Source organism: Vigna unguiculata, unplaced genomic scaffold (genome assembly GCF_004118075.2).
Source record: "Vigna unguiculata cultivar IT97K-499-35 unplaced genomic scaffold, ASM411807v1 contig_697, whole genome shotgun sequence".
In the NCBI taxonomy this organism is placed as follows: domain Eukaryota; kingdom Viridiplantae; phylum Streptophyta; class Magnoliopsida; order Fabales; family Fabaceae; genus Vigna; species Vigna unguiculata.
In genome coordinates, this window is record NW_021011422.1 from 64,856 (window position 1) to 90,031 (window position 25,176).

At 33.9% G+C, this 25,176-nt stretch overlaps 3 protein-coding genes and 3 long non-coding RNA genes across 16 annotated transcripts in view; 2 read left to right on the forward strand and 4 right to left on the reverse strand.

Moving 5' to 3' along the window:
• The window catches only part of LOC114172824 (protein Iojap, chloroplastic-like), a 53,305-nt gene extending 52,572 nt beyond the window's left edge, over positions 1-733 (reverse strand). Inside the window, exon 1 of the mRNA XM_028057080.1 lies at positions 546-733. The gene's annotated coding sequence lies outside the window, so the exon portion shown is untranslated. The remainder of the gene's footprint in view (positions 1-545) is intronic.
• LOC114172826 lies at positions 729-4,644 on the forward strand. 4 transcript variants are annotated; one of them, XR_003602328.1, is made up of 5 exons: positions 729-993; positions 1,272-1,373; positions 2,313-2,436; positions 3,499-3,588; positions 4,529-4,644. It is a non-coding gene; the product is annotated as an uncharacterized LOC114172826 (long non-coding RNA). The 4 variants fall into 4 exon arrangements; XR_003602327.1 differs by having other exon boundaries at positions 790-1,078; XR_003602330.1 differs by having other exon boundaries at positions 790-1,078; positions 2,313-2,416.
• A 164-nt stretch (positions 4,645-4,808) lies between these two features.
• Positions 4,809-7,605, forward strand: LOC114172825. Its single transcript, XR_003602326.1, has 5 exons — positions 4,809-4,839; positions 5,250-5,391; positions 6,465-6,566; positions 6,644-6,822; positions 7,380-7,605. It is a non-coding gene; the product is annotated as an uncharacterized LOC114172825 (long non-coding RNA).
• A 2,117-nt stretch (positions 7,606-9,722) lies between these two features.
• LOC114172833 lies at positions 9,723-12,426 on the reverse strand. Its single transcript, XR_003602338.1, has 2 exons — positions 12,163-12,426; positions 9,723-10,298 (listed from the first exon to the last, which is right to left on the reverse strand). It is a non-coding gene; the product is annotated as an uncharacterized LOC114172833 (long non-coding RNA).
• Position 12,427: 1 nt separating this feature from the next.
• Positions 12,428-24,006, reverse strand: LOC114172820. 8 transcript variants are annotated; one of them, XM_028057065.1, is made up of 12 exons: positions 23,653-24,006; positions 21,519-21,626; positions 20,530-20,772; positions 19,140-19,266; positions 16,988-17,126; positions 16,820-16,908; positions 15,802-16,133; positions 14,965-15,110; positions 14,067-14,235; positions 13,359-13,457; positions 13,005-13,087; positions 12,428-12,556 (listed from the first exon to the last, which is right to left on the reverse strand). In XM_028057065.1, the coding sequence occupies exons 3-12, from the start codon at positions 20,770-20,772 to the stop codon at positions 12,430-12,432; spliced, it is 1,554 nt and encodes a 517-aa protein (XP_027912866.1). In that variant the 5' UTR covers positions 21,519-21,626; positions 23,653-24,006; the 3' UTR covers positions 12,428-12,429. The 8 variants fall into 8 exon arrangements, with proteins under 8 accessions (XP_027912866.1, XP_027912865.1, XP_027912864.1 ...); XM_028057064.1 differs by lacking the exon at positions 23,653-24,006 and adding an exon at positions 22,651-22,924; XM_028057063.1 differs by lacking the exon at positions 23,653-24,006 and adding an exon at positions 21,825-22,912 and having other exon boundaries at positions 21,519-21,648.
• LOC114172823 (F-box protein At5g46170-like) lies at positions 22,452-23,646 on the reverse strand. Its single transcript, XM_028057073.1, has one exon. The coding sequence runs from the start codon at positions 23,545-23,547 to the stop codon at positions 22,936-22,938; it is 612 nt and encodes a 203-aa protein (XP_027912874.1). The 5' UTR covers positions 23,548-23,646; the 3' UTR covers positions 22,452-22,935.
• Positions 24,007-25,176: the final 1,170 nt, after the last annotated feature.

Below are 25,176 nucleotides of genomic sequence, written 5' to 3' on the forward strand. Positions count from 1 at the left end.
GAGGTGTTATCTTTTTTTTCGTGTGTTGTTCTGTTGTTCTGAAGTTTGTTAGGATGAGGAGTGTGTGAAAAAACGTAAAAAAATTGTGTGTGGGTTAGAGAAGTGTGTGTTAGTGTGAGATGTGGAAAGCGAGAAAAATCTGCCACGTGGAGTCGATACAGTGGGTAAGGATTTTTAGGTGAAAAAGAAAAAGACAGGGTGTGGATAGAAATATGGATCGGACTTTATGAGAGGAGAACATGGGTGGTAGTATTCTTTAAGTGACTAAAAAACTGACAATTGCAAGTGACAAGTGATCCGCAAGCACAAGCAACAACGGCGAACTATGTACGATATGAAGATGAAATGCAATCAACACAATATGTCAATGCCACTCAAGCTCGACAGAATTAAAGCCATTCATTCATTCAAGATATTTTGACAAGGTATAGACATCACAAAAATGTTGCTCGCACAGAAAACCCTAATCATAAAATTGGCCACTCAAATCAAAAATAGGCAAGATTAAATTCAAAAATGCAACAATACATTGATGAATGTCATACCAGAAACAGAAAAGGAGTGGACTGAGGCGCAAATGCGAGCAATCGAACCAAATAACCCAATCGAGCAAATGCGAACGGCGGCAATCGTGGACTGAGGCGCAAATGGAGGTGCAAATGGAGGCGAAGGAAGGAGAAAGGAGAAAGAGGTGAAACAAAAGAGGGGAAACGAAGAGGAGAAAAGGAGAAAGGAGAAACGGAGAGCGAACGGAGAGGTGAGCGAACAGAGAGCGTCACATCCAAGGATCCTCGCCCAGCTAGAATGGCAGCAGCGAGAATGGCGAGGCTGCGGAGGAAGGAGAGGAATCAGATGGTCTGAGAGGCGTCTGGCTCGTCGAGGAATAGTTCCTCAGGCACAAGGAAAGCACTATGGAGGCAATCGACCACGATGCCGAGCATGAGAGCGGAGATGAAGGTGGAGCTGACGCTAGTGATGAACACGACGAAGACGGTGAGCCCAATAACTAGGGTTTCAAAATCTTTAACCGATACAAAGCTCAATTGATTTGTGTGGTGTGTTGAACTTGCTCTTTTCGGTGGGTTTTTATCTCTTTATCCTACTCTGTTGCGATTTAAACATTTAAGAGACACTAAATCAAACACTCATTTAGTCTGTCCAAAAGAATATGAATTCAAGTTTTTTAAATTTCAATTTTCTATAATTTTGATAGTTTTATTGTATAATTAGGAAAATTTATTGAAACAATTTTAATTTATTGTTTGATGCAGAGTATTTTGCTGGAGAGAAAGAAAGTGTTTTGCAAGTAAGTTCATGTTTTGCAAAAGGTGCAATGGTGCTTATCATTGTTCGGTCTGCAACCTCCTCATAAGGTAGAGTTTGTAACCTTACTAGTGAGCTTAATATTAATTTTATACTAATGTTGGGAATTGAATTGGGAATTGTTGTTGAGTTAAATTCCTGATGTGAATATGACCTGAATTGGTTACTGCTGCTGTCACATAATTTTTACTGTCACAGCTTAAAAATTTTTGCGGCCATGTGATTTGATGTTGTCATAGTCCAGTAAGGGTAACTGTTGTTGTTGCCATGTTTGTGTCACAACTAGTTTGAATGAAATTCTTGGACCTGTGCATAGCATTTTAATATAGCAAGTAAACGCCATTTGAAACCAAGTATGAATTAATTAAATACACTTGCATAGTTTGAGCATAAATTTACTATGTCTCAATTTAAGTTGATGTGAATTTGGTTAATAACTCTGTTTTTATGTTGTGCTGATTTGCTTAACGTTGCCAGTTGGATTCACGAATACCAATCATATAGTTCCTTTGATAATACAAAAGTAACTAGTTTATTGTTATTTTAGTCAGTTTTCATTCATAAATTGATAAACTAATATGAAATTAAAAAGATAAATATAACTGCTGGAATATGGTGCAATAAGGAGAAATGAGCGGCACTAATAAAGTGTTTAAAATTAATTTATATCTGTTACCACAAACAGTTTAGAATTAATAGTGATAAGTTTTGTTATCAATTTTAGAGCTAAAGCATCACTTCTTTTTTTTATATGATTTTTGCCTTGATGTAGGTAGTTGACTTTTCTTTTCGGCAATATTTTCATAATGTTTCTTTCGAGTGCTCGTGAATCTATAAAAAGTAATAATACATTATTTTTAATAATTTTGTTAATGTGTTTTAATATTACTATGGTGTAATGTACATTGTCAGTATGCTACCAGTTTTTTTATATTTTATTTTAACCGTAGTTTTCAATCACGTACCAATTGTTAGGAATTGTTTTGCAGTTCAATTTTGAAATGCTAGAGTGGGAGGGCAAGGATTTCTTAAAAGATGTTCTGTATCCAATCTAAGGCCTATAAACGTGAAGGTTGAATATTTCATTTTTCAGGTGTTTCTGCTGTAGTCCAGGTTGAAAGTCTTCAATGCTATGCATTTCTTTTATAGCCTGGAACTAGATAGATAGAAACTTGGACTTTTAGTTGACTTTTATCTACACTCTTTAAGAAATAATTAAATTAATAGTTAAAGAAAATATTTTGGAAGAAAAGTAATAATTTTTGTCTTTGTCAGTTTATTAGTAAAATCTATATTTTTAATATTTATTTTTTATCATAAATATTAAAGGTAAGTAGGGATATTTTAATGTATGATCATGTATACAGCTTTATAGTGTGTATTGTACCATGGTGTTAAGTTTTATAATTGTTGAGTAACTTACGAGAATAAAGTTACTAGCTATTAAAAGATAGTTACGAGAACCCTTAGAGCACACAAAATCACTTGACGAAAGCAGGTTGCTCTCTATTGTTTTTCCAAATTGTTTTGATGGTATCTTATGTTGCTTCTCGATTGTAGAGCATTTATGTAAACCAACAGATTCAAAGACACATTTTCTCCTTTTCGTCGAAGGGATGTCTGGCTTCATAGTTTTAGCATTTGTTATTTCTCTCCTTAACAAATCATTTGGTTTGCTTAGATGCCAAGTCCAGTACACCACCAATATTAATATTAGAATTTTTAACATCTAGTTGACCCTTATAATGCTTAGGAAATTTTTTTGCAGTCTGTTAGTATCCCCATACAAAAAAATCATTGGCATCATCATTAAAAACAAATGAGACACAATTATTGCATTGTATTTACAAAAAATACCTTTTGAGCTTGTCCATGAGCCACAGTAAATTCCTTAAGTGCTTGAAAAACTCTACTTAGAAAATTTTAGTATAAATTCCTTTTTCCACAACTTAAATTGGAGTTAATTTTGAATGTGTGACTTCATAGGTATTCTTCCTATCTTTAATTTATACACATGTATGTATCTATGCATTATTTTGAATATGATTTTATGTTTAAGGTGAGGTCATACATTTTGTGTTGTATCTTTTATCTATAATTCTATTTTTTAAGCTGATGTCGCAATTAAATGTTCACAGCAGTTTATCATAGTATAAAGTGGTTGTTGTTTTACAGGGAGAAAATAATGACAACTGCAAGGAAAGAGAAAAAGAGAGAGAGGCTCGAAGAGAAGAGAAGCCTAAGAAAGCAACTTTGTTGGAAAAGGTGAAAGTCAATCCTAATGTTACTCATACACATAATGTTGGAAAGGGTTTATCGGTACAATAGGATAAACCCTTGAAGGAAATATGTTATATTATGAATTTCAGATTTCCATTTATTTTTAGTGAAAAGTATTTTGTATTGCTGGAGAGAAGGAAGTTAAGGTTTGCTTATTGGGAAAGAAATAGAGGATAAAATGGTGTTTCTAAAGGTGACAGTGATTGAGGACAACAACCACCTTTTAATAGGAACTGATAATAACTGGTATGAGCAGTCATGTACTGTTAGATGCTAGTATAATAATATCAGTCATGTTGGCAGTTCTGGGTAGAATATGTGCTAGAAAATAACTCGCATTGCGTCAGCAGTTCTTTATTAGAATTAGATACTACTGTGATGACAGTTATTCGTAGAGAATAACTGATGGCAGTTATTTAGAAGTTGTAGAGTGTGTAATTAGGCAAAGGGGATTGCTATTTGCAGTTTGTTTGCCGAGAATAATACTCTGTGTAGGATGTCTGTCGGACAGCAAGTGCATTGCTTTGCTACATTGTTTTTGATTTCATGTTCTGCGTGCTGGTTCACCTATTGGTGCTCTATCACTTTTAGATTCTAAAGTTTTAGCATTTTTTGCTGTGGAAAAAAAAATCTGATTATGTCTTTGTTATAAGAAACATTTAATTTGCATTTACTTCAAATTAAGCATACTACTTGACTGTAACAATGTTGCTGGTCTGTATACAATAATTATAGTTAATGAGTTCACATTTGACCAAATTTTTTCTTATTCAAAGTTTGAATAACCAGTTACCTAGTTCTATTTATTATCAATGTTTGGTTACTTATTCACAGGTTTGCACACATGCTCTCACAAACACACATATAGTTATATTTTATGCTTATCTATGGGTACATCTTTGATCTCTTGGTAATTTTTCATCAGCTTGAAGATGGGGATTCTATTGCTGCAAGCATGCTGCAGGGCTCTCAAATTAATAATGAAAAAGAAGCTGGTTTAATAACTAATTCCATTAATAGTGTCACTCAACTGAAGGAGAGGTTGTCAAGTCATAATCCATACAGAGGCAAGTCTGACTCCGTTAGGTTTGTTGAGTATTGGGTTCCTGTACAAATATCTAATATGCAGCTTGAACAATATTGTTCTATTTTACTGTCAAATGCTTCTATTCTGCGCTCCTCATCAAAGGTTGATAGCATTGAGGCGTTCGTGATGTTCTTATATTAACTCGGAAGGTTAGGTTTTACTTTCTAAATAAATTGCATGCATATCATAACATCAAAAACAATATAAAGTTGCATGAAATAATGTATTTATTATTATTAGATGTTTAGTGCTAAACTGTTAACAAGTTCTTACTACTGAGCGATATAATTACAATGAGTATGACATCAATATAATCAATTCAGTATTATTAATAAAAATTGATTTTGTTTTATATTGAATTCATTTCAACATCCTATGCTGCATATGAATTGATGCTAATTCTGATTTGGTGTTTCTGATTCATAATTAAAATGAATTTGATATACTAACGTGTACTTTTTTTATATTTGATTTGGTGTTCCTTTTTATTAACTCCAGAGCTGTCAAGTGTTTGTGTATTTTCTTAATAGTTTATTTTTATTGTGGTATCTCTCGACAGTGTTGTAGTCATCCCTAACAAGGGTCTCGAACCGTCTCAGTATCTTGATTTTGATTTAAAAGCAAGTGGCAAGTTGCAACTTCTTGATTCAATGCTTGAGGAGTTGAGAAAAAGTGATTTAAGGGTGCTCATTCTTTTTCAGGTACACATTTCAGACTGTCTACCCATTAAGTCATTAAATTTACATCATCATCTATTAGTTTCTTTAGCTTCATAGTTATCAATCACAATGAGGAGTGGCTGACCACAAAAATGTTGTAGTTGGGTGACTTTCATATCAAAGATTTTATATTATAGATATATAAATGCCAAAAACTATTCACAACTATAGGCACATTCATATTAACTGGCATGAGAACACTGGAATGAAGTGATAAATAAAAGACGGAATTAATACATAAGAATGGAACACATAAGTTACGTGTGAGGAGAGTCAAAAGAAGTTGAAAAAAGTATGAAGGCTTTCGAGCAAAGAGCTGAGTGAACAGAGATCCTTATATTGGAGAGCAGTGGTCTATTAGAAAATACTTGGCTTAGCTGGAAATGATACTGCTGAGCTAGGATAGATGAGAGATGAAAGCAGAGGTCATACTTGTTTTTTGTTGTAAAGAAGTTGAGGATGCAATTCATGTTTTTGAATAAAAATACATGTATTCTACACGACTGTGAAAAAGTGAATCATGAAAATACTGCAAAAATGGATTCTATAGCTAAAAAATTTGAGGTGTGGGCAGGGAGATGGTTTTTGGCTGTGATGTCATGGTTAGAGTCATGTAGCTTCCTAGGTTGATGTGTTATGGAGACAAAAGACTTTACGCCGCTCAAGAGCCTAAGAATTTGAAGGGACTAATATTAAATTCTATTAGTTGGTATAACAACACTACCCTTCAACGTGAGATCCCTAAATTGTTCTAGAGAAGTCCTTTTGTGAATGCATTAGCTAACTAGAGTCTTGAAGGGACCTACATTGTATCTAGGGGTGTCAAATTGAGCCAATCTGACTCACATGGGTTTACTCACTTCGGGTTGAGTTAAATACGAGTTAGCTCAACCTGACTCACTTTTTGGTGAGTAAAAAATTTTGCAACCCGGCTTGACTCAAGCTGTGGTGGATTAGTGTGTTGATGCACTTAAAGATGTTTTGTTCTTTCAATTTTTTTTAATATATTCATCGCAGTACAAGCAAAGTAAATTGACTTGACTAATTTTTTATAGCAATATGATAAAAAATCTGGACAAGAAAAGAACAGAATTGGCTTTGTACATTTTGCAGAGAGGTCCAATGCTATGAAAGCACTGAAAGATATGAATTAGAAGGTAGCACATTGTCCAACCTTGTGTGATTGTTTTTGTGAATGTTTGTCAATATTCATTAGCTTTATTCTATGTTTCAGGTAAAGTTTTAGAGTGCTCTTTGGCAAAGCCACGGTCTGATCAAAAGTCTGGAGGGTCAAACACACAGAAGTTAGGACCAGGATTGCTTGCAAGTTATCCACAACATGTCGGTTATGGTTTGGTTGGCGGTGCCTATGGTGCACTAGGTGCTGGATATCATGCTCTAGGTCTTGCACAGGTGACATTTTTTTCATTTGTTTTTCCATTAGATATCTTTAGCTTGTTTCCAGATCTAACATCACTATATTATGGTCTTTATTTTTGTGTTAACAGAAATCACTGTATTGATGCTAAATAATGGAATTATAGAGCTACTAACTTCTACAGAATCTAAATCCTTATCGAATTGCATTTAAAGATGTTCAATAATATATTTCAAATTACATTAGAAATCATGCATATGCTACATGAAGTACTATTATGGTGTTGTAGCTATCTGATATAATTTTCGTGAAATTTATTGGAAAATTTTTGTCGATAAATTATAATTAAATTTTTTTCATTCTCATCCACTCAACTTGAATCCTGGATTATGATTAATCTTTCTTTTCATTACATTGTAAGATGGATCCAAGGCATACTGTAATTCCTGAACTTCTTTTCTCAAAATTATCAAAGTCAATTGCCTCCTGAGTTGACTATGTTCAATCCTACACCAGTAATGTTTAAGACTGGATAACTTCTTTTATTTTTCAGAGTTTACATTTATAATTATGATTCACATTTATATTGTAGGTTTCTGATCAAGAGAGTGTGCCAACTAATACAACAAGTTCTGTACATGAGGAAAATCATGTGATAGTTGAAGAATATAATATAATGTGGAAGTTAATGAATCATTTTATGTTTTGAGAACCATTGCAGTACTTCATGATAGTTTTTGCTGACTAATATTGTACTTGAATTTGAATTTGAATTCGTATATTTGTTATACTTTGATATACATTTAGTCATCTATAAATAATGTCAATTTGATGAGTTTATATCTATTTATGTATAATTTCATTAAATATAGATTAAAAAAATAGAATAAATGTAAATAATTGTGATTGAAAAAATATATATGAATACATAAATGATAAATGAGTAAAATAATATAATAATAATAATTTAAAAATCTATGGTACTTTACAGAGGTTTTGAAACCTATAATATTTTATGGAGGTTTTGAAGCCTAGGGTATTTTAGGGGGTTTTGAAACACATGATATTTTATGGGGGTTCTGAAACCTATGTTATTTTATGGAGGTTCTAAAACCCATAGTATTTTATGGAGGTTTCAAAATCCACGATATTTTACGGAGGTTTCAAAATTCATGGTAATTAATCGGGATTTTAAACCCACAAAACTTAACTGAGGTTTTAAAACTTATGTTAAATACAAGAGGATAAAAAACCTCCGTTATTGATTGGTGCTTCCTGGGGTTCGTAAAAACCCTGGTTAATACATTCTCCAGGGATGATTTAGCGGGAGAAATCGAAACTCCAGGTAAAGAACTTAGTAGAGGTTTTAACCCTGAGTAATGTAAAAATAAACCTCCGTTAAAAATATTTTTTCTTGTAGTGTTCGTAACGTTAATGGACTTAATTTAAAAAAAAAAATCTATATTACTAAATCAAAAGAAGATAATTCAAATTTGATTACAGAATTAGCAGGTAGTCTAATATTTACTTTCTCCAAGAGAAATACAATTTACTTAACAATAGATTTGATGAGAAAATACAATAAAAATAAAAATAAAAAACGCTATTAAATTATTTTAAAACAAGAGTGCAGTAAACCATATAAATAAAAGGATAACGATAAAATGGTTTTATAAAATTATAAAATTATGAAATTATGAAATTATAAAATTATAAAATTATGAAATTATAAAATTATAAAATTATAAAATTATAAAATTATAAAATAAATTATAAAATTATAAAATTATAAAATTATAAATTATAAATATAAATATATATTTATATATTTTGTAATTTTGTAATTATGGAATTATATATTTTTATAATTTGTTAATTTTTGTAATTTTATATTTTTAATTTTTTTTTATAATTTTCGAGTTACATGTTTTATATTTTATAATTTTTTTTTGCAACTTTTTTGTAAATTTAAAAATTATTTTCTTTAAATGCAATCAATATAGGAAAAGATCAAGTCATAACCGTCTTTTGTAACAAATAATATTTGTAACATTTATGGAAAATGAGAGTGCAAGATAACTGTCACATCATAAAGTTAACAGACACACTTAAGAGTAGGGATTCAATTGAAAAGTTTTAAATTTGAAGGAGAGACCATAACAATTTATTGGGGACGCCAATTAAAAGTTCCCAAAGAGAGACTTAAAACATAATTAAGTCTTTATTTTAATGTATAAAAATTTTAAATTAAATTTAAAACGTATTAGTCAACTTAAGTATTAGTTCAGAGTGTAAGGTCGTGAAAGAAATTTTTTTTTCAAATTCTACTTATTTTAAGGGTATTTAAATTTCTAATAATTTAACTAATTGAAATACTTTAAAAAATATTTATATTTTAAATATTTTTTAATTTCTCTTTTCAAACAAAGCATTTCATTACAAAAAAATTTAAATTCTCCAAAAAAAATGAATTGCTTTATTAGAATACTCTATCCAACTACACCTTGAGGTTCTTTCAAAAACATAAGATTCATGTCATTAATAGTGCACATGATTGAAGTTGCATATTCTAAAATGTTGTGATGAAGCTCGGAACATTCAAAACATCACATAATCAATCAGTTTCATGGGATAATATCTTCCAAATCGTGACAGATTCCATATTGATAAAATCAGGGCATTTGATGGAACATAACAATAATCCAATAACACTAATATTACTGTAATATTGTATGAATATCATAATTTTAATCAATTATAATCTAATTTACATTAATCAATTAATAGAAGTTAGACAAAATAATCATAATGGTGGTGTGAGTATGCCATTGATAAAATTATCTCAAGAACAAAGACTCTTGGTGTTCAATAGAAGGAGAGCAATGATTTGAACAAGAAAATGAAACAAGATAACAACACAAACACAATTGCCAAATTAAAATGAAGGAAAACAAGAAGAATATGGAAGCATAAGAAGATGGTAATGGAGCAAGGGAGCATGCCACTCATAGTGGGGCCATAAGGCTAACCAACCCTTGGAGATAAGTGATGTTGTGTCGTCACTTGATTACTTAAGACAAGGCAAAGGAGAACCTCCACTCCTTGGAGGAAAAGCTCACGAAAATGTGGTTGAAACAATATAGAAAATACTCAAATTGATCAACCATCGTACATGTCAAAGAGCACCCCTTAAATAGAAAGTTATAGGGGCCTCTAAACAAAAACCAAAAGTGCAAAAGGGTAGCTAAACAATTACAAAACTCTAGCCTCTAGAAACTAGGTTAAACCTAATACATAAGATGACAAAAATGGAGTAGACTAGGTGGTCTCTTTGTGTGAATTTCGTCCAAGGTACAAGGAGGACCATATGCTCATGTTGCTTTATGTGTTATGCTTTATGTTTTCCTCTCTCATCCACATCACACATGTTTTATGCTTTATGCTTTCCATGTAGACATGTCTTAATCCACTCCCATTAGTGTTCATTCTCTCCTAATTACCATAAGCAAACCTACAAAACAAATAAATAAGGATTACCATGTCAACTAAGGTCAACTCAAGTCAATAGTCAACAAGTCCATCAAAGTCAAGTCAACCAAAGTCAACTTAGGAAAATTCAAACATAATGAAAGCTAAGACAATGGAAGGGATTAGGTAACTCCCTATCTAAACATATGGGTTCTCCAAACCATATGTCTTGGGCCACTATCCTTGGTAAGGGTCAAGCCTACATCATCCTCCCCTTCTTTGAGAGAATTTGACCTCAAATTCTTGAAACCCTTGTTGATGGAGCTTGACTTGAGTTGAGGAAGTAATTTCTCTTGAGATCTTTCTCCATCTTTTCTAAGGGTTCCAACCCTAGCCTTGGAGAGGCCATGTTACTTTTATAAGCCACTCTTCCTCTCTTGCTTGTGCCTTTGTTCTTCTTTCTTGGTTTGGGAAGAAGAGGAAGAATGGTGGTGCACATCTTGCTTTGGAAAACTCTTTTTGTAGGCAACTAACACCTTGGTAAAGACTTGCCCTTTTTCTTTTTCTTCTTTTTCTTCTTTTATTATATTTTCATCCTTATTAACTACTAGAAATCATAGAGGTAGTAAAGTGATCTTTTTCCCATGTATGAAAAAAATGTATTTGTTGGTATGGCCATCATGTAAAGTTGTTCATCAAATTGTCATGGCCTACCTCGTAAGATATGTGTGACTTCCATGAGAACATCACATAGGACCTCATCTTTGTAGCTTCCTATTGAAAAGTTAATTAGGACTCGTTTATTGACATTTATTTCTCCCTCCTTACTTATCCAAGTAAGCTTGCAAGGCTTAGCATGAGGAATGATTTCTAAGCTAAGTTTTTCCACCAACCTTGTGCTAACCACATTGGTACTACTTCTTCCATCAATAATTAAAGAGCAAATCCACTTATTAATGATGCATCTTGTTTGAAAAATGTCTTATCTTTGAGTTGGCTTACCTCACTTTGAACTTGGTCTATCATGTGCCTCACTAACATAGAGACTCCCTCACAAGTTTTAGTTTTACTAGAGGAAGAAGATTCTTCTCTTGAAGGAGAATGGGGAGATGGGTGCTCACTATCAACATCATCACTCTTCTTTAAGATCATAGTCCTTTTAGTTGGGCAAGTCAAAGCAATATGCCCATACCTAAACATTTAAAACATTTAATGGAACTTAATCTTTGAGAAGTGGAATGGAGAGTATGACCACTTGGTGACTTACTTTTACTTGGTGGTTCTTGGTGAAACTTAGAAAGGGACTTATCATGTTTCTTTTTATCCTTTCCTTCCATGAGTGATTATAGTAGTGGTTAGGTGAGTAACTCTTCTTTGCCTCTCTTTTCCTTTCCAATTGAGGACAAGCCTGTTGTTGAAGGGAGTGACGTTGTTGGAAACCCAACAAGTTTATGGGCTAAAAGAGCCATTGGTCCATGAGGGGCATATGACACCTAAGATATGGAAGGTTTATGTGCGCAAAAGAAAGAAGGGAAATGGGGATGCTGAGGTGGCATGAGTAAGTGGAGAGGTCGCTAGAGGTGAGAGAGTAGTTTCTGTTACTTAGTCTGATGAGGCAAAAAGGGCAAGGCATTATGTGATTCTCTGTTATCGGAGCTATGCTCTGGGCAATCGGAGGTTTCCTCCTATTGTAGTTTCCTTTTCATTGCAAATAACATACAAATCACAGTGCCCTCACTTTCTCTGTTCTTTTTTATCACTATATTCTTTGGTTTGTAACATAATTACTAATTATTTAAATATATAAGACAATAATCAATTATAAGATAGTAATTGATTTAAAAGATAATTAATTGAGTATGTCATATGCAGGAAAGTATAACTATGGATATTATTGTTATACTAACTTCATTGACACCACAGTTAGCAACAAAGTGCTGAGAGATGGATTTTTTCCTTGAGTTACCTGAGCAAAAATTATGATTGGCTAAGTGATGTCACAGAAACAATAATGTTTTTTCTTTGAAACTGGATCCCATCTAATAATAAAAATGTAGCTAATGTCAGTTTGTTGTGAACTGCGTAGAATGAAATTACTTTCTTGAACCAAACTTGAAACCAGATCCATTTTTGTTGCATAGAAAGTGTGCACTTGTATTATTGGCAGTGTAATTTCACTCTGGTTCAACAGGAGTTTGCGAAATGGACACTGCTGATAATGATGGCCGTAGGAGAAGGTACAAACCAGGCCCTAAATATGGTATCAATGATATGGGAAGAAGCCAAGAACCTTTGTCAAACCTGCAAATTAGACTAGCGTTAAAATATGTGCTACATTGTCTTTTATTCCCTCCGTTCCACAATAACTGCAGTTTAAGGTTTTCACACACAGGTTTTTTTTAATCAAAATAGGTAACCAAAACATCATTGTCTCGACTCTAATCTCAACTAGGTTGACACTTCTCACACAGATTAAGAATAATAAGTATATCACTTTTTGAAATAATTTAGCTAAAATAGTCTCACTTTTTTAATAAATAAATTGCTCTGAATGAGAAAAAAAGAGTGATTAATTTGAGGATAAACTAGGAAGAGAAAGAATTAATACTTCATTGGAACGTGAGAGCATCAGTCAATTTGGAATTTTTTTTAAATAACTAAAACCGCAGTGGAACGGATGAAGTATATAACTAGGACTAGGAACTGAATGTAAAAATTAAACTAAGAACTTATATGGCAAGTAATTTACCATTTTCGTGCAGTCATGTCGTTGTATACCCAGAATGGTGCAAATGTGGAAAGTACAATAAAATCAATGGAGGTAATATGAATCTGCAATATGAAAACTCAACCTTAGCACCTAACATTTCCAATTTTATGAAAAATGAACAGTGTAAATCATGAACATGAAGTCTAAGAACTGCATTCTAATGTAGTCATGAACTTGGCCTAGTAGACCAGCAATTGTTGAATTTACATTAGCATTTCATTTAGCAAAGATCACGATAACAAGATTGAAAAAGTCTATGACACTGCTAATGCTTATATAATGAATACAATGAATAGTCATGCCAACTTGTTGAAATGGTGGGTATGAACTTACAAATTTGCTTTCCCTAAAGTACTGGTAAAATTCTTTCCACACATCTTGTCCAGCTAAACCAGCATAAATTATGATGGCTACCCCTGCAACAAGTGATATCTGATGTGCAAGTACGATAAGTTACATCCTTCAATAAAATAAATTAAAAAGAAGAGACTACTGAGATTATGCTATACATTTGTCCATAGGGCTATTCCCATGGATCTTCCATAAAAGGGGCATGCTGACAAGCATGTCTAGGAAGAAAGTTTTTCAATGAGGACTAATAGAGGGCCTTTTGAAAACTATTCCAAATCATCATGGTTGTTCAATTTCATCATGATCATATTCTGCTTTTATTGATCAGGTAAGTTTAAGAATGAAAAGAATAGGAAGAGGAATCCAAAACGTTAAAAATAGATTGATTCCATCAAACAATAAGACTAAAAGCAGTTGAATATGAAAACCTTCCAAATATTTTTCTTTCACTGCACCAATGTATGCAGCAGGTTGTGTGTGTGTTTTCTAATGACATACAACTATGATGTTTTTATATAAAACACTAAGGGGCAACCTCTGCAATGGCTTTTTTTAATCATTTTATAACTCAAATCTACACTGCATTTTAAGTGTTTCGCCAATGATAAACATGAGATTGCAAATGGGCTGTTTTTTCTTATGATCATGCAAAATCACCTAACCATGGAATCAGGTTGAGATGAGCATTACCAATGCAGTTACTTTTGATTCCAGAAAATTCAAGGGCCATGTTTTAAGCTGAGTTTCTTCAACAGGAGGTGCTGGCGGTTTCCAAAGTACAAAATAAGGAAGAAGTACATATGCACCTCCAAAACATGAAAGTATCAGGAAGGGCCATACAGGAATACTGTTTTTTGAGCTGTAGAACAACAAAAGGAAGATATGAAACCAGCTTCAGGTATTGTCAAATAGGACATATACATAAGAAAACACAAATTATTGTATTTATGCTGGCACAAGGGAGGGCGGCAAGGCTTAATAAACTATGTATTTGCAAATTAATTCAATGTTTATGGTTCACAATTTTTGTTGTACGATTCAACTAGGCAGCAATTTGTATCATCTATTGAATCTGAAATGGTTAGAAATCTCGCATGGACTAAAAATATGATCAAATTATAAATATACATATTTATATATATATATATATATATATATATATATATATGGATGCGAACTCTACCATACAAACTTATTTTGTAAGATTGAATTAGGCTTAAAATTAATGTTCTAAGTCAAATGACACTGAATAGTATGATACATGAATGATTTGGTACAACGTGGTGCTTACTGATATTAATCATATAATTAGATTTGTTGTTTTCTCCTTTTACTTTTCTTTTACCAGTTCTAGTGAAAGATATTAAGAATTTATATAAGCTTAAAAGGTTAAATGAAAAGTTTCTTCCATAAGGTTCCCTCTTTTCTCTATGTTCTTCTAGTCATGCTCAATTCGTAGAACTATAAATTTTCATAACACAACTAAAAGATAGAGGTTTATGAGTGGCTTGAAATCTGATGAAAGAAACATATTACTTATGTTGGACAAATATATATATATATATATATATATATCAAAGGAAAGTACCTTCTTCCTGTAGGAAGCAAGAGCATGTTATATACCAATGGCCACAAGCCCATTATATACCACAATGATACTAACACTTCATTCATTCTGAAACCATCATCCCCTTTCAGATTCAGGAGCTTTTTCAGGAAATATAAATCCCTTGACTGAAAGAAAGTAAAACCTCACAGGTTAAGTCAAAAGAAAAGGAAAAATAAAAGCATAGGAAGATAAAACTGCAAAGGCTACTTTCTGTGATGAATCCAAGACCCTGGACAAGTGGGGGGCATTGAGTATAATCACATACTCTTACATCAATATATGAGTCTCTCACTCAACTGCAGGGTCAATACATAAATTTAAGGCTGTAAAAGAATAAAAGTTTAATACAGTAATTGTAATTTCACAAAAATGTGGAGGTGCAACTATGTACCTTATAATGACTCTGGGTTCGCCACCGACTACTTCTTTGCTCTTATAAGAGGACCAAAGAGTATATTGAATCCTTAAAGATCCTACACAGTATATTGATTTCCTATTTTAGTCCATGAGGGACTCTAACATTGTTGAATCTCTTTAGACCTGCCACTAGTTTCCCTCAGCTCAACTAGTTTTGCCAACGATTCTAGCAAAAATCCTTTTGTGGATAATAACTATAATTTTGATTCTCAAATAATATTAGAAGGTTTTGTTGTTGTGGTGGAGATTATATTTCTTCTACAATTATTTTTCATTCTCAAATGAACTGATATAAACAAATCACAAGTAATACACATACGAATATCCAATCTTGGTTCGAAAATACAACATATATTACGATTAGCGTATTCCAAAATGGAAAAAGAGTGAAGAACATACCGGGGTCTGGTTTGGGGTGAGAAAGAAGACATAGTAGATGAGTGCTGCCCACAGGAGAAAGAGCAAAAAGGAGGTTGTCCAGTCTCTTTCGTCATTCCCACCAACTTCGCTCTCTTTCTTGAAGCTATGGCAGATTTGGACACCACTCTTTTTCTGAAGCGGAGCCAACAGGGTTTTGGGTCTTGCTCTCACACCAAGTGGTTTTGGCATTTGTGAAACTCTGAGAGGAGGAAAATTGTTGTGGGGCTGAAGTGAAGCTCTCAAATTTGTCTTCTTGATGAGAGTGGGAAAGTTGGGAGAGAAGAAAATGGGTTGAGCCAACAGCATGTTCACTACAAAAAAACATGTAAATACCGACGTTTATTTTTGTAATTTACGTCATTTTTAACTGTCGTTATTTACTTGAGCGACGGTTTCCTGAAATGTCGTAATTTTTGCTGTCACAAAGTATAATACAACGGTTATATAGGCTTTTTGGATTCGGACACAATTTTTTGTTGATTGGCTAAAACGGCTCTGGTGGGATCAAAGAGGGTAGAATCTTCTGAGTTATGTTGTTGCATCATGTTGGAGTACAAAGTATTTAACAAGTTTTGTCTTTGCATGTGTATGCTTTATACATCTTGTTGGAGTGCAATGGCCAACTTCAAGGGATTTCTTCGGGTAAATGGAGACAATTAAAGGGCTTTACTGTATTGATGTACTCTTGCTTTCTGCAGCAGGCTCTGTTCTTCGTTAATTTTCAGGTGGATATTTTATCCTTCAAGAAAATGAAGTTCCTCCCTTTCTAAAAGTTTTCTTCTTTTCATCATAAAAGAAACTGGCTAGAAATGTAAGATATAAAACTTAAGAAACACGTTCTTTAGTAAGATGGCATCAATTTGAGTGGCAGCACTACATGGTACCTATTAGAAGGGAGGTTGGAGTACGATGGCATTGGCATGTAAAGCTTTGTTCTTAAGTGAAAACAAGATTTCTATTAGCAGGTTATGCTATATTATAATTTAAAATCACTTACCGAAGTCCAACAGGGTCCATGAGTTGGGCTTTGTATCTCCTGTTGGAATTTTTCCATATTTTTTCTCAGCTCGATCTCTCATCCTGGACCTAAAACGCAATATCAACAAAAATGAAATCCTCAAACATTGCCTTCTCAGTACAAAGATATCAGTGACAAAGCCCTTACCCGATAGCATCAATCTGCGGATGGGAAAATGCTGTAGCTATGATAAAAAATCGGGTCCAGTAAACAAGTGGCTTCACAAACAAGACCTTTATATCTGCTGCCTTAACCTCACTTGCAACCGAAGCCAATTCCATAGCAACTACAAATATGACACTTAGCAATTAGACACTATTGAGGCTCATTATATTTCTCCCTCTGATAGTTTTGTATAAGCAGAAAGTAACTGAACTAGTTTTTCGAACAGTTGAACCATTAGGTTTCGAGAGAAGTGAAACCAATTTATCAGCACTCGCACACACAAAAGGATATTAATAATTACACACTCCAAGAGACTGAATAGGCTATGATTATTCCATTGTAACCAACAAAGTAAACAAGTGGCTTCACAAACAAGACCTTTATATCTGCTGCCTTAACCTTGCTTGCAACCGAAGCCAGTTCCATAGCAACTACAAATATGACACTTAGTAATTAGACAGTATTTGAGGCTCATTATATTTCTCCCTCTCTTAAATAGTTTTGTATAAGAAGAAAGTAACTGAACTAGTTTTTCCAACAGTTGAACCGTTAGGTTTCTAGATAAGTGAAACCAGTTTATCGGCACTCGCACACAGAAAAAGATATCACACTCGAAGATACTGAATAGCCTATGATTATTCGATTGTAACCAACAAAGTAACACGTACAAAGCTTCCAGGGACATTGTTCCCTCCTCACACAGGATAGCAATAATCCTGTTCACTCCCCTTTACAAAAACCTTCCTCCTAAGACAAGGCTACCTATCCCTATATATAAACTTCCATTGAAAGTCTCTCCCCCTCCAAACTACCAGACAACAACCTATAACCACCTATTTTTTAACAACTTTCCTCCTAACATATACCTTCCTAGTCCTATCATGAACACACTTGTATTAGTATTCAGGGGAAAATAACATGATCTTACAGAAAGATTCCATGGTACAGAACATTAAACAGAAAAGTAAAAACTAATGTGAGAAAACATATGTACAAATTAGGTGTTAGCAGAGGATTTTCTACTTCGAAACACACAAAGAAGATTGACTCAAGTACTTAATAAAATTATAACTGTACCACTAAAATTTATTTGTATATGTTTAATGTTATAACAATTAACATGGAGATTAACTGTGTTCACACATATGTAGTAATATTCTTACAACAGAATCTACTTACTCATCAATTAAGTCAGAATGACACAGAACTGAAAGCCTGGCCAAATTCAAGCACAACAGGTATATGGTGGAGAGTGGCCATGGAGGCATGGTAAGTACCATGATTTTGTTTACAACCACACATGAAAACGATTACATTTATCAGTAAACAACGATATCAATAAAAAAATTTCACCAACAAATAGATAAACTAAACAAATCAAAATATCAAACAAGCTGAGTCCAGTAAAAACATTGGAGCTTAGGTTATTTATTTAAATGAGGCTCCAATCACCCAACAAAGGTGAAGGCAGATCAGGGTATTTATGGGTATTCACTTCCTTTTACAGCCCCATGGCAGCAAGAATATTTCTTATTTTCTTCTGCATTAATTTATTTCAACTTTATTCTCCCAGAATTTATGTTTCATAGTTGCATGTGTATCTGTGTACTTGGGGAACACACCCTAAAAGTCTAGGCTATTAAGGAGAGAGAACCATTCACTTCAATACATAATCGAACATCCATAGTTCTTTATGACACACCAACAACTGCTTTGATACCAATTCATAAGTACTAAAACACTTGGAAATTCAACCTCAAAAGTTAGCCATTAAGCGAGCAAGAACAAAGCACTTAAATACTCCACCAAAGATTCCATGTTACTCAATGTGTGACTTAAGCACACCACAATAACCAAGTTCCCGCTGCATAACCTCCAAAAATTGTATATATATTTTTAAATCTCTAAGTAATATACCTACCTAAAAACTATAGAAATGAACTCCCTACTTTTTAATATTGTTATTCCTAAATTGCTTTACAAGATTCTTATGTAATTTATCATCCTTCAGATAGTCTGACAGATGAATCTTCTTAAAGAAACCTGATATAATCCAAAAGGTTGAAAGACAGATTGTACATGAATGTAAACAAGGTGGAAATAAATTCTTTGACAAGACTTCTTTTCAGCTTACATGACAGGCTTTCAGCATCATCATCAATCTCTGCGCTAGCAGGCTTTTTGTCTTTTCTACTAAATACCACTTTTCCATAATTATTAATTAAATCTTCATACATGTCATCTGTGTCTTCATTTACATCCTGCAAAGTACACAAGTTTTGTTACTTACGTCCCCTTAATGATGATCATCAACTGCAATTAACATGACAAAGTTTACAAAAGTATCTAATTTCATTAGAAAGGCAGTTGAAATTTGATGTTATAAATCCATGCAGCATACAAACAAATAAAATGTGAAAGAGTCCTATAAAAGACAATTGACCTATATTCTCAATATTAGCAGTTAACATCCAAGTGAGTTCATAAGGTACACTGTTTTCAAGACTAGAATATATAGCGATGAATAACAAGGGGATTGGAAAAAGAAATGTGGCGAAGATGACAAGGTTCACTTGTTGTCATGATGATAAAGGACATGAAAACTAATACTCTTTTTTTTTCACCAAAATCAGGGTGAAATAGGTGAATTAAATTTGTATAATTGAAAACTTAAAGCAAGCAATTGCATGATGTACCGTCCAGGGAATGGCCGACCTCAACATGCTCATTTGGATTCTGACTCGATCAATATTTATCATAAAACAACGAATTTCAGTCACAGGCCGAGGTGACGAGCATTTGGGCCGAGGTGGTCGAGGTGACGAGCATTTGGGCCGAGGTGGCCGATGTAACGAATATTTGGACCGAGGTCACCGAGGTGACTAGCATTTGGGCCGAGGTGGCCGAGGTGACAAACAAATATCCCTGGATTTTAGGAATAACCACCCCCATGCGAGATTTCAGAGAGAATAGTGGAGAAGTGGGTAGGTTGGTTAGCTAAAGATCTGGCAGTAAGATAGTCGTTTGAAGACTGAAAGACCCTATATATATATGAGGGATGGGTGAAAGAGGGGGGGTCTTTGATGGCAGAGTTGATTCCCAGTTCTGGTTCGGTCCCTAATTCCAGACCGGAACACATGCCTAAGTCAACATTTTATAAAAGTAAGCTTTCAAATTTTCAATTCGTCACCTTCTGGAAGACAAAACTTTGTTGTTCCTTAGGTAGTTATAATGTTTTCCAACCAGAATTGGAGTTTCAAATCAATAATTGTCATAATAAAGGTTGGTAATCAATATATGTTAATAAGGTAAAACTCCAAATATAAACAAAAGGATACTTGTATTGTATCTAAGTCTTTTCTCCCTTGGAACCCAAAATTCAAACTCAACCCAGAAGATTTATGAAGTGCTAAATGTTATCCAAACTGTAACTGGACTTTAAAATGATATTATGCAGCTATATTAAATTAACCAACAATTTAAAAAAAAAAACGAAAATTGCAAGGAACAAGATTATATTTTACCGAGAAAAAGCTGTCTTCGGCTTTTTTACCGAATGCGAAGCTTGAAAGTGAGTTTTGCTTCTTGGACTTGAAACCATTGATGGAGTGTTGCTGTAAATAAAGCTCCTTTATGCACCAACGGCTGAAAACCTTTCTGGGTCTGGGAGAACACTTGGCTTTGAGATGACCCAATTCGCCGGAAAAAATCACCGTCAATACGGTGCCAGCACCGGCGAGAGACAGAACAGTGGATGATGGTAGCATCTATGAATAAGCCAATAGTCACAGTTCAACATGTGTCTACCATGAAACTACATATACAATTACCTTAATTCTTTTTTAATTACAAAGATGTCCAAAACATGATTAATCACTCAGAATCAATTAACAATCAGTCAAACTGATTAAGACAAACTTCATATCATAAACTTAACCAAGTGACCCTAGCTATAGTATATTATTAAAATCCAGATACTATCTAATGTATCAAGTATGAACAAAAGGTCAAAACAGAAGTTTTTAACAACTAAGTGATTTCTCGCAATCTCAATTATAAAATAAAAAACCTAATGACACAAAATGTTAAAAGTAAAAGTTGGTACATATTCATATTATGAAAAGTGAAAAATATTATATATTCAATTACATTAATGTTACGGGTGACTTCCTTTCCTATTTCTTTACACCTTTCTATGATTCTAAATTTAACTTCATTAGGTTTTCAATTCCTTTAAAGAATTGTTAATTTTAACCCTCATAAATTTTAAATAAGATGTCCCATTTAATGCTAATATTTCCACGTAACCAAAACTATCTCTTAAAAATATGAATAACAAACAAAAAATATAAAATTAGAACTACATTAAATAATATCTATTGAAGTAAAAACAAATTTTAATCTTTAAATCAATAATAAATGCAATAAACATGTGTAATCTAAGTGCATAATCTAAGTGTTCTTTGATATTTGCTTAGAACCATAAGTTTAAGAAAGACTAAGGATGAATTACCTCCAGTTTTGGCTGAGAAGACCCAAAAAAATCAATTTAAGCCGCAATCCTTAATTGAAGTAAGAACCACTTGCAGAATAATCCCCGGATTGAAACTTGGGGTTAGGCCTAGACACAAGGTAAGATGGGGCTATTGTTTGATATAAAGGTAAACAAAGGGAGGAGAAACATTTCATTCCAAATTTTATTTCCACAAAACAGAATATGTTGACATAAAGGCTAGCAGCATACCATTCAAGCATTATCAGAGAGAAATAACAAAGAATACAATAACTTTAAAGCTAAAAGACATATAAGCATGGATACTTAAAGCTGCATACAAGACAAACCACGTGATTCTCTTTTAGTAAATCATAAATCTGCACACAGAAATTAGAGTTTCATAATATGGCTCACATCGTATTGTGCTAAAAAATTTCTCAATAATTAAAATGCTTACACCATAGCTCTTTCACAAAGTAGGCAACTAAGACAGATCATGTTATCATGTTATCAAAAGACTGTTCTTTTCATTTCACTCAAAAGTAAAGTACATTCTTTTCTCTTGGCAACATTTATATGCAAATTACTGATGCTTGGCTCCAAGACTTTCAAATTGATTAGGCATGAGCAACTCTAGCATATTACAACTTCAATCATTTAAAAACTCAATAAGCATAAAAAAGAAATAATATTAAAAGGTAACAAAGCTCTCGTTGAAGTTATTTTAGTGTAATGTTGTCTTCATTTTTTACTAGTAATGTCTGCAATACTACAATTACTCATTACACAAATCACAAATAACCACCAAACAAATCACTTATACAAACAATGGACCCCATTTCACTCCCTATCTCTAGATCTCTTTCACTCTTTATCTTCACCCAAAACCCTTCTCCAAAATTTTTCAATGTACTCTGTAATTCTTGACTGTTTTATTTGTAAACAAATCCATCACATAATCACATATATATATATAGGAAAGACCTAAACCAATAAACACACAATAAAGGTGCAATTACAACTTCACTGGAAAACCATATCATATCACTGAAAATCTCAGAACCCAAACCAATACCAATCCCAAACACAAAAATGTATCAAAATAAACAAATGTCTACAATTTTATAATGAATGACGATAAAAATCTCACAGGACAATCACAACACCGTCTTTGACCTTCACAGGGGAAGCATTAGCGCCACCACGTGCTCGACCTCCTCGGCAGCGGGTTTGAGCTTCTCAAATTTCTAGTTGAAGATTCGTGCTTCACGCACGAACTTGATTTCGAAGGACTGAATTTGAGACCTATTAAAGTGGCGACTGACAGCTTAGGGCTCAGGTACCGCACTACCAGCAGTAGTTGGCGAGGGCGAGCGGCGGCTCTTGCCGTCGGAATGGACCTACGCAATTTATTTACCAGGTCGTCTCTGGTGTTTTATGTACGAGTTTTTCCAACCAGATGGACCTGAGGATTGGTTTTGGCCGATTGACCGATGGGACATACAGTACACCATTTAAGGAGGACACCGTCTTCGATGCCAAGCTCACCGCTGGGGAGCTCGATCCGGAGGAGGCGAATCTCGTTGAAGTTTTTGAGGACCTGAGTGGGGGAGTGGTGCGTGACGCCGGCGTCTGAGTCATCATCGGTGCCGACGGCAATGGAGGAGGATGGGGTGGGGGAGGAAGAGGATGGGCGTTTGGGGCCGAGAAACTGGCCGAGGGTTTGGATGGGCTTAACGATTCCGCCGAAGACGAGGCGGAGGAGGTTCCAGAAAGGGCCGCGGGACTTGTCGGAGGCGGCGGAGGAGGAAGAAGAGTCGTCGTCGGAGATGACGCAGTCGACGCGGACGACGACGTTTTCGACCTGGGGGACGAGGGAGTGGAAGCGGCGAGAAACGACGCAGCAGCGGCCTAGGGCTTTTACGTCGCCGATCTTGTTGAAGACGAGGAGGAGGAGGGAATCCGGGAGGCGGTCGAAGTGGTCGATTTGGGATGCATCGGGTTCCGGGAAGATCCGGCACGCTAGATCTGCGCGCTGAGAGGACATTGCACAGAGAGAGCAGAGAAATTGGGGAAATGAATTTACCTGATCCTATCTCAACTGAGAGGACATTGCACAGAGAGAGCAGAGAAATTGGGAAAATGAATTTACCTGATCCGATCGCAAGGGTTTTTCAATTTAGGGGTTCGTTTGCGTCAGATCTACCAACGTCTGAAGCCTAAACAGGGATAAGCAGAGATTGAAAGAGAGCGAGAGAGAGATTGGAAGCGATGCAAAATGAGACTGCAAATGGTGGGTTGTGGAGACACATCCACGGTTTTGGTTTTGTCTTTACATATATGAGAGAGAGAGAAAAAAAGAGAGATAGCGTCGAGGAAAAAGGTGGATCAGTGGTAGAGGGTGTGATTGTGTGTCATCTCATCATTCTTCCTCTCTTCTCCTTTTTCTTATCTTCTGTTAAGCACCTTCTCTAACTCCACTCTCTCCCCTCTAATTTCATCAACTGCACAAAATTATTTATTTCTCCATCTAACTCACACACCTCTTTCTATCTTCTTTTATATTTTTCAAATCCACAATTAACACACTCTTCTCTCTGCTTTATTTTTTAATTATCTAAATTCATATTCAAATTTTCATATGTTGGAATCTGAAAATTTTCAAAATATAATTTTAATAAACTAATACATTAATACATCATAATGTTAAGTTAAATCAAGCCCACAGATAATTAATTTGATAGGTTGACTGAATAGTTCGACCAACTTTGCTATCAGTTATTGTAAATAATCTCTGTAACTGAAAGTTTGAGTTCTATTCTCATTCTATGTCTTCTCTACCATCTCGAATCAGACTACTTTTCAATTTAATAAATATAAAATATTGTCACATTGATTTTTTTTACGAACTCAATTAAAAAATAATTAAGTAAATAAATATTTTTGGGTATTTTTTAAGCAAAATTTCTCACAGTGCATTACTTTGAAGATTTTATATGATGTTAAACAACTATATGACATTGTTATATTGATTTGTCTATCTGTAGGGTGTAGTTATGACCTAAAACTTGTTCAAAAGCATAAAAAATGCATGTATTTTGTATCCCAATTAGGAATCATAAACCATGTGCACTTAGCATTCTTCTCATAATTTAGATTTGGATCCAAGAAATCACTAACTAAACCAGAACACACGCGCACCATGTGGCATGTGTGCATTCATGGCATATGCTTTCTGAACTCTCTTTTAAGTTTCGCAAAACTAACATGTGCTTTTCAAATATTTTAATAAATATTTCTTTATTGTTCGTTTGATCATTAATTGATTAGATTGATTCACATTAAATTAATTATTTTGGTTTGGATTATCAATATCAATTCAACAGATGAAGATCAGTGGACGGACACTAAAAATTATTTACTACCCGTGTCCCTGTACAGATAATTTAAGGATTTTTTTTTCTTTTCAGAAAATTATTATTATTCATTTGTTTTCTAAATATTTTATAATTACTTTACAACTTTTTATCAATAAAAAAAAATCATAAGCTGACGAGACAATCTCTCTCGTGAGGGTAAGGAGAAAATAATTAATGTTAGCTAATTAAATGAATGGTAATTTAGTGAATTAATGACATCACCGGTTTCAGTACTTTAAAAATTATATTATTAACTA

What these genes read in the sequence shown, in the direction of transcription:
- LOC114172820 (XM_028057065.1), bottom strand. Translation starts at nt 20,772, where the DNA reads ATGCTACCATCATCCACTGTTCTGTCTCTCGCCGGTGCTGGCACCGTA. An exon ending in ATGGACCCTGTTGGACTTCG is followed by an intron (nt 16,134 to 16,819) that starts GTAAGTGATTTT and finishes GTTTTTTTGTAG; the next exon opens with TGAACATGCTGTTGGCTCAA. An exon ending in TTGCTTCCTACAGGAAGAAG is followed by an intron (nt 14,236 to 14,964) that starts GTACTTTCCTTT and finishes GTTGTTCTACAG; the next exon opens with CTCAAAAAACAGTATTCCTG.
- LOC114172823 (XM_028057073.1), bottom strand. Translation starts at nt 23,547, where the DNA reads ATGTCCTCTCAGCGCGCAGATCTAGCGTGCCGGATCTTCCCGGAACCC.